Source organism: Scylla paramamosain, chromosome 21, assembly GCF_035594125.1.
Source record: "Scylla paramamosain isolate STU-SP2022 chromosome 21, ASM3559412v1, whole genome shotgun sequence".
NCBI lineage: Eukaryota > Metazoa > Arthropoda > Malacostraca > Decapoda > Portunidae > Scylla > Scylla paramamosain.
In genome coordinates, this window is record NC_087171.1 from 1888688 (window position 1) to 1905722 (window position 17035).

Sequence of the window (17035 nt, forward strand, 5' to 3'; positions counted from 1 at the left end):
GTACAGTTGCCTGGTGCTCACTGACCTAAACTTCACCAGAAATGGTTTTGTAGTTTGGGTGTCGTCTTATACCACCAATACCTGCTAAAACCATTAAATTCAAACTGAAATTTAGGAGTCATCTTATCTGAAAGTTGTCTTATCTGCCGAATATGCAGTATTTTTTTTATATGATATTGTGCCACACTTGTAGATACATTATTGATCTTTAACTAAGCCTGTTTGAAATTTTGATCCTTATCACTGAATTTGAGAAAAAAAATTTCTTGCAACTTTCAACTTTTGGCAAATTTAACTCATGAAGGTTTTTTTCATGATTCAAACTTAATTGGTTCTTTTGGGATGTTCAAATTGGGAAGCAATTTATCCAATTCAAAGCAATGTAAAAAAAAAATCATCCATACCAAGTTCCAAAACCCCCTATGAATTTTTTTTTTTTTTTTATATTTATGTTGTTTCCTAAATTGAATGAAAATAACCTAAATTATAAAAAAAAGTAAAAGAAAACACGGAGTACTGTGGAACCTCAGTTACCAAACAGCTCCCTTTCCAAACAACTCGATTTTTGAGCAAAGAACTTTAACTCATAATAACTCTGGTTGCTGTACCATAATTCAGTTTTCAAAGTTACTTGAGTTCAAATACTGGAAGATGTAGCAAAAGCTACCATTTATTACTATTTTATAGTTTCTATAAATATTCCCTTCATTTTTATATGTATGGAGGAGAGACACAGAGAGTAAGACAGTAATTCAGTCTTTGAAATAAGTTAAATGTGATCCCATTTTTTTTTTTTTTATGTAGGAAGGACACTGGCCAAGGGCAACAAAAATCCAATAAAAAAATGCCCACTGAAATGCCAGTCCCATAAAAGGGTCAAAGCAGTAGTCAAAAATTGATGAATAAGTGTCTTGAAACCTCCCTCTTGAAGGAATTCAAGTCATAGGATGGTGAAAATACAGCAGCAGGCAGGGAGTTCCAGAGTTTACCAGAGAAAGAGATAAATGATTGAGAATACTGGTTAACTCTTGCGTTAGAGAGGTGGACAGAATAGGGGTGAAAGAAGAAAGTCTTGTGCAGTGAGGCCGTGGGAGGAGGGGAGGTATGCAGTTAGCAAGATCAGAAGAGCAGTTAGCATGAAAATAGCGGTAGAAGACAGCTAGAGATGCAAAATGGCGGCGGTGAGAGAGAGGCTGAAGACAGTCAGTTAGAGGAGAGGAGTTGATGAGACGAAAAGCTTTTGATTCCACCCTGTCTAGAAGAGCAGTATGAGTGGAACCCCCCCAGACACATGAAGCATACTCCATACATGGACAGATAAGGCCCTTGTACAAAGTTAGCAGCTGGGGGGGGGTGAGAAAAACTGGCAGAGATGTCTCAGAAGGCCTAACTTCATAGAAGCTGTTTTAGCTTAGAGAAGAACCTCGATGTAAGCAAACAAGGTTTGGCACTCAGGAGTAATTCCGAGCCTCCTCTGGCTTTCTCTATGACCCACAACGCCATCACTACTGCACAACTGCATTTTCCCAGTAGATTTTCCCAGCAGCAACATGTTTAAGCATTATGATCACCTTCATTTTGGCAGCAAGTCGGTTGCTCCTCTCTGTGCCCCTCTGTAAGGCTTCCTTCATTTGATCGGTGACAAAGAATTCCTGCATGGTCTAAACAATATCTTTTAAAGAGTTGTGTCACTAAATTCATTCAATATCCTTTCTGGATAAAAAGTTTCTAAGCTAGAGATGTTGTGGAGCAGCCATCTTAGCAGTGGGAGCATCATTGGCCACTAAGACATGGTGAACGAGTGTCTGAGAACAGATTAATCTATTTTACAATGATTCCTATGGGGAAAATAGTTTCAAGTTTCGAACATGTCAGATTTTGAACAGCATTCACAAATGAATTAAGTTAAAAAAAAATAAGGTTCCACTGTACTGTATATTTTGGCATATAAGATGGCACTTGAATCATCCTAAAAACACAAAAAAGTGGGCTGTCCTATAAGTCAGATACAAAAACAATGACCTTAAAATTTTATGCAAAATACTATTGTAAATAAACGCCAACCTCAAAATTTTTTCATAGTTTTTTTGGGGAAAAAAGACACACTACAGATGTAAAGAAAAGTGTGTGGCTGAGCACAGGACCTCTTGGATAGGAACTCTAGCTTGGCATCATTAGGAGACTTGGATAGCTGCTTATTTCCTCCATCATGTCATCAATGTACATTGCAAATATGACTGATGATCTTTCTCTAGTCACTTTTGATCTCTAACAATTGTCCTAATTTTTGTATCTTTCAAAAAGTCTTCCACCAACTTTAGGAGTCCCCTTAAAATTTTCCAGCCTTTTCTGTCTTCCACATCAGTCTCTTGTGAAATAACTTATCAAATGCTTTCTTCCAGTTCAAGTAAATACAGTCACCCCAACCATCTCTTTCCTGCACTATATCTATCTCTTGAATACTGGCATATCAGATTTGTTGTGCACAATCATCATTTTCAAAATCCAAATTGTTTGCCCATCAGTCTGCTGTTTTTCTCTACATGTTGCATCCACCTGTCTTTCAAAATCACCTCACATATCTTCACTACAATGCATGTCAGTGACAGTCTTCCCTGCATCCTCCTCTGTGAACTGAGACATCAGCAACTATACAAAAACACTCTTCAAAATTCCAACAAGGTTTACTAGAGCCTATAAAAAAGTAATCAAGATAAAGCATCACAGCTCTGAGAATAAAAGCCCCAGATGAAGCAACAATTTCATCAACCCATGTTTTATTGTTGTCTTGTTAACACAGGTCCATGGATCTACCATATGGTCTACTATATCCTTGATATCAAACTTCCTCCAAAATTTTGCCATTGCCATATCCTGCTGACATTTTCTATGGTAAACATCTTGTTTACCTATGTAAAGGGACCAAGTGTTGAGTTGTCTTTTGGTCATGCAAGTCAAACTAACTGCTGTAAATCAGTCTCTCAGCTATGAAAATCAAGCTAACTGCTGTGCACCAGTCTTTCAGCCCTGCAAGTAAAACTAAATGTCATGTATCATTCTCTTGGCCATGAAAATCACACTAAATGCTGTGCATCAGTCTCTTGGTTGTGCAAATCAAAGTGACTACTGTGTATCAGTGTCTTGGTTGTGCAACTCACACAAACTGCCATGCTTCAGTATCTCAGTCATGCAAATCAATCTAGCTGCTATCTGTTCTAATAAGTCTAATTTGCTGTGCATCAGTCTCTTGGCCATGGAGTCAAACTAAATACCATGCATCAGTCTCTTATCTGTACAAGTCAAACTATGTGGCTGCTATGTGACAGTCTCTTGGCTATGCAAGTAAAATGAAATACCATGTATTAACAAAAGGCAACAGTCACAAATTTGATACCAACAAGTGAAGAAAGAGGAATGAACCATATGGTATTTCTCACTATTTCATGTGACTGTGCCAAATTGGTAATTCTCATAACAAACTTAGGAGAGTGGAGATAAATTTGCTGTCAAGATTTAAAATGTCAAATTGTTAAAATTCAGGTTAGTATTGTATACAGACAAATAAACAACACAGGTTCTAATGATACAGCAATGATAGCAATGAGGTGCAACCCTCAAAGGTACACCATGTACTACTCTCAGGCTTCAAAGCCACTGGATCACAAATGGTATGTATTTCATATACATATGAAAGGACAATTAATTTCTTACCATTCAGGTCTTTTGATGTACTGCTTCCACCAAGGTCTTCTTTGGCATTTTTTACTTTTGGATTGTTCACTGCTCCAAACACTCTAAGTTTTGAATTGAGGAAGAGAGAGTCTGCAGAGCTCAGAAGCATCCACCCTGAGCTCTTCAAGGCCTCTTCTGTTGTTCTCAGGGAATTAACAAGATTGTAGAAAGTCACACAATCATATTGTGTCAAATATCTGCAAAGAAATTTTTGTGTGTGTGTGATTTAATGTGGCTAGTAAGCATTTTAAGACAAAAATTGCAATTTCAATCTTTATCTACTACTACTGCTAATATTACAGCCACTATTACTGAAACCCAATTAATACACTCCAAAAATGAGTTTGAAGAATATTGTATTTTTATTCATACAATAGGAAAAGGTTTGTCTTATCTTGACTATCCTCCCATGCATACCCTTTAAAGGGCAACTTAAACTCACATGAAAAAAGTGTCTGACATCTTACAAAATCCCTCAGCATTTGTTTGTTGTGATAGTGGAGGGTAAAATTTCTCATGTAGCAGTTTTATGTGGTAACTTCTATTAAATATTGTCTGAACTGAGAAAAAAATAGAGTCAAGTAAGAAATTAATGAGATTCCTTCATGGAGACAAAGTGACACATTGCCTAAGGAAGTGAGGCTTGTGGCCTGGAGGACAAGAGTTATGATGGTAAAGATTGTGAATCTAATAAACAAATGGTAAAGCAAATGTTCTGTGGGTTGGCAAGTTTGAGAATAACATACAAATGTAGGTAAATTTCAGAAAACAGCTCATCTTTATTTCAAGACACAACCAGTTTATTTAGATAGATGTCATATGTGTTTTGAATGAATTATGATAATGGTTTATTGAAAAAATTAACTACACATTAAGCTTGCCCCACAACACTTGGGCCAATCAACATCCTCATCAACATGATGTCATTTCCCATAAATATGCCTTGCAGTCTCCCAAAACACTTCTGAACAATCTACGAACAACCATATAGGTCTATTAGAATCAGTACAAAGGAGAATGACTAAAAGGAAATATGCCCAACTTTCCTGACCCTTATGCTTATGCTGTCACCCCTATCTTCTCCACTGGGCGCCTCTGATCACAACCTCATAATTATCTATATCTTGTCTATCACTCCAATCCTTCTTCAGGATCCCCCAAAGCAGAGGTGTCTCTGGCATTTTGCCTCTGCTAATTTGGGAGACCTGAGGAGGTATTATTCTGATTTTTCCTTGGAATGACTACTGCTTCCATGTCAGAGACTCATCTCTGTGTGCTGAGTGCATGACAGAGGTAATAGTGTCTGGCATGGAAATGTACATTCCTCACTCTTTCTCGCATCCTAAACTTTTCAAACCTTTGTTTAACACAGCCTGTTCTCATGCTATACATGTTTTCAAATTTTGTTTTCCAACTAGCCAAAAATTCCTTCATTAAGAGAAATTAAGAGTGTCAAAATCTTTTCAGATCTAACTACCCTTGTGACTTCTAGCACTTAGCCAAAAATATCTCCAATAACCTTGCTTTTTCATCTTTCTCTCCTTTATTTCAACCTGATGGCACCACTGCCATCTCATATATTTCTAAAGCTGAACACTTCACTCAAATCTTTGCTAAAAACTCTACCTTACATGATTCAAGGCTTGTTCTTCCCTCTCCTCCACACTCTGACTACTTCATACTACCAATTAAGCTCCTTTGCAGTTATGTTTTCCATGCCTTCACTGGTCTAAACTCTCAGAAGCCTCATGGACATAATGGGGTCCCTTTTATTATTCTCAAAAACTGTGCCTCCATGCTTGCATCTTGCTTAGTCAAACTTCTCCAACTCTCTATCAATATCTACCTTTCCTTCTTGCTGGAAGTTTGCTCATATTCAGCTTGTTCCTAAAAAGGGTGACCATTCTAAATCCCTCAAACTACCAACCTATTACTTTACTTTCCTACCTCTCTAAAGTTTTTTAATGTATCTTCAACAGGAAGATTCTTTAACATCTATCACTTCACAACCTTATATCTGATCAGCATGGGTTCTGCCGTGGCCACTCTATTGACTTTCCTTACTAAGTCTTGGTCATTCTCTTTCTGGGATTTTTATGAAACTTTTGCTGTTGCCTTAGACATATCAAAAGCTTTTGACAGAATCTGGCAAAAAGCTTTGATTTCCAAACTACCCTCCTATGTCTTTTATCCTCTTCTCTGTATCTTCATCACGTTTCCTTTCTGACTGTTCTATTGCCGCTGTGGTAAATGGTCATTGTTCTCCTAAATCTATTAACATTGGTGTTCCTCAGGGTTCTGTCCTGTCACCCACTCCCTTCCTATTATTCATCAATGATCTTTTAAACCAAACTTCTTCTCCTATCCACTCCTATGCTGATGATACCACCCTGCACTTTTCCACATCTTTTCACAGACATCCAACCCTTCAGGAAGTAAGCAGTTCATACAGGGAAGCCACAGAATGCCTGACTTCTGATCTTTCTAAAATTTCTGATTGGGGCAGAGCGAACTTGGTATTGTTCAGTGCCTCAAAAACTCAATTCCCCCATCTATTAACATGACACAACCTTCCAAACATGCCACTTATTAAAATTCTTCGTAATGATGTTTTCTATGCCCTCGCTGGCCTAAACCCTCGGAAGGCTTATGGACCTGATGGGGTCCCTCCTATTGTTCTCCGAAACTGTGCCTCCGTGCTTGCACCTTACCTAGTCAAACTCTTTCAGCTCTGTCTGTCAACATCTACCTTTCCCTCTTGCTGGAAGTTTGCCTACATTCAACCTGTTCCTAAAAAGGGTGACCGCTCTAATCCCTCAAACTACCGTCCTATTGCTTTAATTTCCTGCTTATCTAAAGTTTTTGAATCTATCCTCAACAGGAAGATTCTTAAACATCTATCACTTCACAACCTTCTATCTGATCGCCAGTATGGGTTCCGTCAAGGCCGCTCTACTGGTGATCTTCTGGCTTTCCTTACTGAGTCTTGGTCATCCTCTTTTAGAGACTTTGGTGAAACTTTTGCTGTTGCCTTGGACATATCAAAAGCCTTTGATAGAGTCTGGCACAAAGCTTTGATTTCCAAACTACCCTCCTACGGTTTCTATCCTTCTCTCTGTAACTTCATCTCAAGTTTCCTTTCTGACCGTTCTATTGCTGCTGTGGTAGACGGTCACTGTTCTTCTCCTAAATCTATTAACAGTGGTGTTCCTCAGGGTTCTGTCCTGTCACCCACTCTCTTCTTATTATTCATTAATGATCTTCTAAATCAAACTTCTTGTCCTATCCACTCCTATGCTGATGATACCACCCTGCACTTTTCCACGTCTTTTCATAGACGTCCAACCCTTCAGGAGGTAAACATATCACGCAGGGAAGCCACAGAACGCTTGACTTCTGATCTTTCTAAAATTTCTGATTGGGGCAGAGCAAACTTGGTATTGTTCAATGCCTCAAAAACTCAATTCCTCCATCTATCAACTCGACACAATCTTCCAGACAACTATCCCCTCTTCTTCAATGACACTCAACTATCCCCCTCTTCTACACTGAACATCCTCGGTCTGTCCTTTACTTATAATCTGAACTGGAAACTTCACATCTCTAGCTAAAACAGCTTCTATGAAGTTAGGTGTTCTGAGACGTCTCCGCCAGTTTCTCTCACCCCCCCAGCTGCTAACTCTGTACAAGGGCCTTATCCGTCCATGTATGGAGTATGCTTCACATGTCTGGGGGGGTTCCACTCATACTGCTATTCTAGACAGGGTGGAATCAAAAGCTTTTCGTCTCATCAACTCCTCTCCTCTAACTGACTGTCTTCAGCCCCTCTCTCACCGCCGCAATGTTGCATATCTAGCTGTCTTCTACCGCTATTTTCATGCCAACTGCTCTTCTGATCTTGCTAACTGCATGCCTCCCCTCCTTCCGCGGCCTCGCTGCACAAGACTTTCTTCTTTCTCTCACCCCTATTCTGTCCACCTCTCTAACGCAAGAGTTAACCAGTATTCTCAATCATTCATCCCTTTCTCTGGTAAACTCTGGAACTCCTTGCCTGCTTCTGTATTTCCACCTTCCTATGACTTGAATTCCTTCAAGAGGGAGGTTTCAAGACACTTATCCACCAATTTTTGACCACTGCTTTCACCCTTTTAAGGGACTGGCATTTCAGTGGGCATTTTTTTTATTAGATTTTTGTTGCCCTTGGCCAGTATCCTTCCTACATAAAAAAAAAAAAAAAAAAAAACTATCCCCTCTTCTTCAGTGACACTCAACTGTCCCCCTCTTCTACACTGAGCATCCTTGGTCTGTCCTTTACTTATAATCTAAACTGGAAACTTCATATCTCATCTCTATTAGCTAAAACAGCTTCTATGAAGTTAGGTATTCTGAGATATCTCAGCTGCTAACTCTGTACAAGGGCCTTTTCTGTTCATATGGACTATGCTTCTGGGGGAGTTCCACTCATACCGCTATTTTAGACAGGGTGGAATTAAAAGTTTTTTGCCCCATCAACTCCTCTCCTCTAAGTGACTGTCCTCAGCCTCTTTCTCAGTGCCACAAAGTTGCATTGCTTGCTATCTTCTATCATTATTTTCATGCTAAATGCTCTTCTTACCTCACTTACTGTATGCCTTACTCCTGCGGCCTCGCTGCACAAAACTTTCTTCTTTCTCTCACCTTTATTCTGTCCACCTCTTGAATGCAAAAGTTAACCAGTATTCTCAGTCATTCATCCCTTTCTCTGGTAAACTCTGGAACTCCCTGCCTGCTTCTGTATTTCTACCTTCCTATGATTTGAATTCCTTCAAGAGGGAGGTTTCAAGACACTTATCCTTCAATTTTTATTACCACTTTGGACCCTAATCAGGGACTGGCATCTCAGTGGGCCTTCTTTTTTCATTGAATTTTTGTTGCCCTTGGCCAGTGCCCCTCCTACACTGAAAAATAAATAAATAAATAAAATAAATGAAAATATTTTTTTTTATTTTCATTTTATTTTATAATAATAAACAAATAAAAAAGACATCCTTTAATTTCTTATGCCCACTTTGGACTCTGTTTGAGGACTGACACCCCAGTGAACCTTTTTTTTTTTCTTATAATGCTGATGCCCTTGGCCAGTACCTATCAGACATAAAAAAAAAAAAAAAGTGAGGGGGGGGTACTAAGGTGTGAAATGATGCTCTAACCTAATTATATTTTTACAGGATTGAGTCAAGCTCATAATGTGTGCAAGTGTAGGCTATTTTGGCTGGGCCACCTTTTGTGGAATTGCCAGCCTGGCATATAGGCAGATAGATAATTAGATTTTCCACTTTCTTCAATCTAAACTTCAGCTTTTGAGTTTTCCCTCATGCACATCAGGAGGCAGTAATAGAATTTCTGATTGGTGCTCCGTCATGGTAGTCTCAATGACATGAGTTCAAATCCTACTGGAAGCTTGACACTATTCAAGGCATTACTGAATGGCTAAAGAATATCCACATGTTTCCTATCAATCCTGTCTTTGGCAGCCATTACATCAGAGTGCTGGAGGAATGGCAAGTGATGCTACATACAAAGATGTCACTCAGAAATCTGCTGCCTGTGTCACCACCACCATGGATAAAAGCTAACCAACTGAATATCAGCTATGGTCAAGAACTAACCAACTAAGCATCAAAGAGTTTGAAAGGGACCACCATCTGTGCCCCTCACTAGACCTAGAAGAGTTGCAGTAGAAATGTCTACTGACACTGTAGGCCAAGAACTATTTATATATATATATATATATATATATATATATATATATATATATATATATATATATATATATATATATATATATATATATATATATATATATATATATATATATATATAAAACAGAAAAATAGTGGTATTGCAAAGTGCCCAACCATCTCTTTCATGACTAACATCTGTCACCCTTGAGTAAAAATATAACATGTAACATGTTCATGGCACATGATCTTCCTTTCTTAAAACTTCATTAACATTCCATGAAAATGTTGGTCTTCTTGAAATACTTCATCCATTTCTTCTTCACAGATCATTGCAACTATTGGTCTATAATCTGGAGAATCTTCCATCACCTCCCTTATATATTGGATAATATTTCTTCTTTACCAATCTTGAAGAGCATTGCCATCTTTCAGGGAGGCTACAATAATACAGGGTGTAACATAAGTTCCCATAGATATTGCTTTAGGTGAAACTACATGTTATTCTAAGTGAAAAATATTCTATGCACATATGCATTTTGAGGTGTTGCTTAGCTGTGGTATGAGACTGAAGTGTGGCCAAGTGACAAAAACATCAGCCAAGCTGGGTGGGTAACCATTGCAGAAAGCACCATGTCCACATGCTCAACATTAATGTTAAGTGTGCAGCATTACCAGCAGTTTTTTCTCTCAAAATTATGCAATACAATTTAAACATATTCACTATAACTGTCTCAGCATGAAATTGCAAGTGACTTCTTAATCAGCTGATTTCGTGCTAGCCATGCTCTTTCCCACTACCTGTCTGGGCAGGAATGGTGCCATGTGGCCTACTAGTTTATCTATTGTTAGTTACAGGCATGTATGATATTTGCTGGTAAGTCACCTGTCCCTTAACACCACTCATCTCGTTATGGAATACTGTAAAGCTCCAAAACTTGTAGAAATCATGATTAAATAATTCACAATTTCACCAACGGACATCAACATTAACACATCCTGCCACGGTTACCCAACCAGCCTGGCCATTGTGTCTGTCATGACCACACATGAATTTCATATCACAACTAAACAATCCCTCAAAATGCATATGTACACAGAACATTTTCAACTTCCAATAACTTGTACTTTCACTTCTAACAATATGCACAGAAACTCATGTCACACCCTGTACAGCACATTTTCTCTGCAAGCTGTTCACTGCATTAATACCTGGTCTGATATTCCATCTGGGCCTGGTGCTTCCCTCACATCCTATGCCTCCATCACATTCATTACTTCTTGGTCAATTAAATGTTTCTCAGTCAACACCTGGTCCTTTTTTTATGCCATAAGGCTCTACAAGCTCATTCTCTTGTGAAAACTATGTAATCTTTCACTATTTTTTCTTGCCTTAGTCATTCAATTCTCATAAATTATTCCATTTACCTTTAATTGATTAATAACTTCTTTGTTTTTTCAGCTTTTCATTCCCATGTCAATAGAATAACTTGTGTTGATCCTCACACTTGTCAATGATATCCTTTTCATATTTCCTCTTCTCTCCTCTTTGAAGTTTCTTCCATTTCTTGCTTGTATGTATTTATTCATTCCATAAGATGATTTATCTTCTTTCTACTGGATCTTTTTAATGCACATCTAATATTGAACCAATCATTGTTGCCTGTCTCTTTCTCTATCACCTTTGCTATACATTTAATTTCTCTTTCTTTACAGATTTCGGGAAATTTCCTCATTTTCTTGGAGCCTTTGAAGAACATTGTCCAATTCTCCTGTGCAAAGTACTTCCTCAGGTTTACAAAATCCATTTTGCTGTAATCAATCTTCCTATTTTGTGTTCTTCTTTTCTTTCTATCTTAAATTCTCTTATAGGATGATCCCTCTTAGCACACAGGCTGATACCTTCAATAAGTTCAAGATCTTTAATTGATAGTGGATCTAATTGAGAAGGTTCTCCATCCCCTCCAAACCATGTGTTGCTTTCCTTTATCCATTGCCATTTTCAACAATATACTTCCCTTAGGCCATTCACTTACTTCAAAATACCACTCTTCCCAACACACTTCTCTACTATGTTATTATTCTCTTTTAATAGCTTCTGTAAACACTTGTATAAATTTAATATAATTTTCTCATGATTTTTTCTTCCTCCAAGCATTGGTCCTTAATGGCACATACATCACTACATAATTACTTTCTCTCTTTCCCTTGACTCATCTTTATACTTTCAGACACAATCCTTCCATATTGGCAGGGAAGCAAAGCATGGCTGATTGGAAAAGGTTACAAGTTGTTCTATCATGGCATGGATGGAAGGAGGAATGGCATTGGAGTAAGAGTAAAGGAAAAGTATATCAACAGAGGGTATCTGATAGAGTAATGAGTCTGAAGATGGAAATTGAAGAGATACAAATAAATGTAATCAATGCATACAGCCCACAGGTGGGGTGTGAGTTGGACAAAAAGGAGTTCTGGAGTGAGGTGGAGCAAGTGATACAGAGCATCCCCAGAGAGAAGAGGATTGTTATTGGAGCAGACTTTAATGGACATATCAGAGAAGGAAATAATGGTGACGAGGATGTGATGGGTAAATATAGTGTGGGAGATAGAAATGCAGAGGGACAGATGGTTGTTGACTGATGGAGATGGCATTAATGAACACCTATCTCAAGAAGAAGGAGGAGCACAAAGTTACATATATGAGTGGAGGAAGGAGCACACAGACTTTATACTGTGTAGGAGATGCAACTTGAAAGAATTTAGCAATTGTAAGGTTGTGCCTGGGGAGAGTGTGGCAAAACAGCATAGTGTTAGTTGGGAACCTGAGCCTGAAAGTGAAGACAAGGAGGAAAGTGAGGACTGAACCAAAGATCAAATGGTGGAAACTAAAGGAGTACAATACAGCATTTAAGCAGGAGGTGAGCCAAGCTTTGGCAGAAAGGGAAGAGGTCAGTTGGGAGATCTCAGAAACAGTGAGAGAGAAAGCCATATATCTACTTGGGATGACATCAGGACGAAGAAAAGAAGACAAGGAAACCTGGTGGTAGAATGAGGAAATGCAGGATAGCATAAAGAGGAAGAGGCTGACAAAACAAAACTGGGATAGACATAGGGACGAAGGAAGTCTTTAAGAATACAAGGAAATATATAGCATAGCGAAGAAGGAAGTGGCAAGGGCAAAGGAAAAGGCATATGAAGAGCTATATGAGAAGTTAGATATTAAGGAAGGGGAGAAAGACCTCTACCAAATGGCCAGACAGAGAGAGACAGAGATAGGAGGGATGTGCAGCATGTTAAAAATGATAAAGGATGCAGATGGAAATATACTGACAAGGGAATATATTAAAAAGATGGAAGGAGTATTTTGAGGATCTGATGAACATCGAAAATGAAAGGGAAAGAAGGTTAGAGGAGGTGGAAGAGTTAAATCAGAAGTGCCAATGATCAGTAGAGAAGAGGTGAGGAAGGATTTGAGGAGGATGAAGGGAGGTAAAGTAGAAGACCCAGATAAGATACCAGTGGAAGCATGGAGGAGTTTTGGAGAAATGGCAGTGGGTTGGCTAACCAGACTGTTCAATGGAATCTTAGAAGGCGAGAGGATGCCAGATGAGTGGAGAAAAAGTGTGCTAGTGCCAATTTTCAAGAACAAGGGAGATGTACAAAGCTGCAGCAACTATAGAGGAATTAAGCTGTTGTCATGCAATGAACATATGGGAAAGAGTCCTGGAAACGAGATTGCGAAGAGTGGTGAGGATCAGTGATAAGCAGTTCAGATTCGTGCCAGGGAGAAGCACAACGGACGCAATATTTGTTCTGAGGATGATGATGGAGAGGTACAGGGAAGGACAGAAGGAGCTGCATTGTGTGTTTATAGTCCTAGAAAAGGCTTATGATCAGCTGCCATGAGAAGAGCTGTGGTATTGCATGAGGTGCTTGGGAATGGCAGAGAAGTATGTGAAGGTGGTGAAGGACGTACAAAAAACAGCGTAACAGCAGTAAGGTGTGCTGCAGGAATGACAGAGGGTTTTGGAGTGGAGATGGGACTGCACCAGGGATCAGCTTTGAGCCCCTTCCTGTTTGCAGTAGTGATGAACAGACTGACTGATGAGGTTAGACAGGAATCCCCACGAACTATGATGTTCGCAGACGACATAGTGATCTGTTGCAAAAACCGAGAAGAAATGGAGACAGAGTTAGGGAGGTGGAGATATGCACTGGAGAGAAGGGGACTGAAAGTGAGCAGGAGCAAGACTGAGTACATGTGTCTCAATGGAGGTGATGGGGAGACAATAAGGCTACAAGGTGTGCAAATGACAAAGGTTGACGAATTTAGATATTTGGGGTCCATGGTACAGAGTAATGGAGACTGGTAGGGAGGTAAAGAAGAGAGTGCAAGTGGTATGGAATGGGTGGAGGAAGACAGCAGCAGTGACATGTGACAGAAAGATTTCCGCAAGAAAGATTTATAAAACAGTAGTGAGACCTGCCATGCTGTACGGTATGGAAACAGTACCACTAACGAAAAAGCAGGAAGCGGAGTTGGAATCAGCAGAATTGAAGATTGTGATTTGCTCTTGGAGTGATGAGGATGGATAAAATCAGAAATTATTATATCAGAGGAACAACACACATACATTGGTTTGGGGGCAAAGCTAGGGAGACTAGGCTGAGATGGTTTGGGCATGTCAGGAGGAGTGACAAGGGGTATGTGGAGAGGAGGATGCTGGACATGGATCTACCTGGTAGGAGGAAGAGAGGGAAACCAAAGAGAACGTTTATGGATGCTGTGAAGGGAGACATGCAAGTGGTGGGAGTGACAGAGGAAGGCGCAGAAGACCGAGCACATTGGAGAAGAGTGATCCGCTGTGGCGACCCCGAAATGGTAGCAGCTGAAAGAAGAAGACACAATCCTTCCATACTCATCTCCATGTATCATTTTACCTTTTTCACTAAACATTACTCCTCCATTTTTTCTGTTATATTTTGTCCTCTAAAATATTGACTGATTCCCTTATGTCACAATTTTGTCTCATCTCAGCCCACAGTCTCAGGTTTCTTCTTGAAAAATCATTCACTTTGGTCAATGCTGATATAATACCATTCACATTCATATGCAGAATATTATTCTTCAATATTCAATGCTCTCTTTTAGTTCCTCTCTGTTCTCCTTCATATATATATATATATATATATATATATATATATATATATATATATATATATATATATATATATATATATATATATATATATATATATATATATATATATATATATATATATATATATATATATATATATATATGCACCACTTTCTTAGCATTATGTCCAACGCCTTCTAATAAAAGTCTTCTAATTTGCCTCAGATCTCATCCCATTGTTTTTGTCTGGCCTCTGTTCCCAGTTCTTAAAATTCCTTTTTTTAATTCTAAAGTAATCCATTCATCCATTCTGGCCAGATTCCATGAACCTACTAGCATTTCTTTGGCATCACTTTTGGACCTAAACTTTTCTCTCATTGATCTTTCATTTGCTAAATTTCTTTTCTCTTCCTGTAATTTCTTCATCACTTTTGTCATTAATTGTGTCTTCTCTTTTCTTTATTACTTTATTAGGAACTTTCTCTTCCTTGACCATGAAGATTACTTCATACGGTACTTTTCTTGTCCACTGTGTCACTTACTAATGTTTCCTCCTTAATAACTTTGGTGGTTTTGTTTGATAAGATTCATTGTTTCTCTAAAATTTTTCCAAAGCCCTTTTTCATGTTCCTCTCTGCATACATTTTATTTTTATTACATCATTGTAATCTCTTTGGTAGGTATTCATCAATGATTCATGGCAGCTAACTTTTTTTTTTATTTTACATTTGTTTGAGTTCTGTATTGTCCTTATATAATTTTCAACATGCCTCTTATAGCTCTAATTCAACTTATCTTGTATTTCACACTTTTTCCATGTGGGATATCCAGCTCAATATCTCACTACATATTTCCTCCATAATGATAATTTTTCCATTAGTTCACTGTCATCAGCAAATCCATGCACAAAAATCACTGCTTTACACAAACAGACTCATATACTTCAATATTTCCTTCTAGCTAACACATGTTTGATGCATGGTGAGTTTGTCTTTTCCTCTCAAATTATCTTTCTATCCATCCTGAAATTTAGTAAGAGCAAAAAGACTCAAAAAGTAATGTTTACAAACATAGCACTAAGACAAATACTGTTCACAGTAGGCATGCTAAAATACAACTGAACAAGTGCTAGCCAGCTGAGGGGGTTTATTGGGTGTTTGTATGTTTGCACACCAAAACATCATTCATGAACTGATGCAAAAATTGTTCAAAAATTTATTTGTGAACTAATTTGTTTGTGAACAGGAATGATTGTGAACAGGAATACACAAAGGAACTTCAGTTCTCAAACTTAATTAATTTCTGAATGCCATTCAAAATCCAAAATGTTCTGAAACCAAAACTATTTTTCCCATAGAAATCAAAGTAAAATTTATTAACCCCATTCACCCAATCCTAGCAGCTCATGACAGTTGCTCCCACTGCCAAGATGGCCGCTCCACAACATCTCCAACTCAGAAATTATTTATCCAGAAAGGATGTAATGAATGAACTTAGTAACATAGAACTCATCAGAAGAGAGTGTTTAGACCATGCAGGTATTCTCTTTGTCACCAATCTAGTGAAGAAGGTTTACAGAGTGACACAGAAAGGAGCAACCCACTTACTGCCAAAATGAAGGTGATCATAACACTTAGACATTTTACTGCTAAGAAAACCTAATGGAAAAATGCTGTTGTGATAGAGTCGTGGGTTATCGAGAGAGCCACAGGTGACTCAGGATTACTCCTGAAAGCTGTAAAACTGTTCGTTTACATCGAGGCTCTTCAACGGGATCACATTTAACTTTTTTCAAAGATTGAATTACTGTCTTATCCACTGTGTCTCTCCTTCAAATATATAAAAATGAAGAAAATATTTATAGAAACTATAAATTAGTAATAAAAGGAAGCCTTTCCTTTGTCTTTTATTATTTCAAATCAAGTAGCTTTGTTAGAGAACTGAATAATGGTATGGCAACCGAAGCAATTATGAGTTCGAAGTTTTGTTTGAAAACCGATTTGTTTGAAAAAAGGTGTTCAGTAACTGCAGTTCCACTGTATATATTAGTCTATTGAAAATTTACTGATAAGCCAGATATTACATGATACAGAAAATGAATGATCTATTACTTATCAGGTAACAACCCATGACATCCTAACTATGGCATATGACATTACCACATCCAATCACAGACTGTGCTTCCTGTGCTCATGTTAATTATCCTTTGACACATGCATTTTCTCTCATGTCTTTAAAGGATCTCATTCATTATTATCTTACCAAACTGTTAATAAGTAAAACCCCACAACATGCTATGTGCATCTGATAGATATCACTTATTAGTGATCCTTACTTTTAAGTATGTATGACATACTAGCAAATTTAGAACCTGTGCCATCAGACACAGTGAAGGGAAATAACATGAAGATGTCTCATTCAATCTACAGCAGCTCTACACCA

General features: G+C 38.2%; 1 protein-coding gene across 6 annotated transcripts in view; it reads right to left on the minus strand.

Moving 5' to 3' along the window:
* The window catches only part of LOC135110851 (DNA repair endonuclease XPF-like), a 178520-nt gene that overhangs the window by 80595 nt on the left and 80890 nt on the right, over window positions 1-17035 (minus strand). For all 6 annotated transcript variants that reach the window (XM_064023457.1, XM_064023453.1, XM_064023456.1 and 3 more), the window contains one exon: window positions 3712-3929. In XM_064023457.1, the coding sequence (XP_063879527.1) occupies window positions 3712-3929 (218 nt within the window). The remainder of the gene's footprint in view (window positions 1-3711; window positions 3930-17035) is intronic.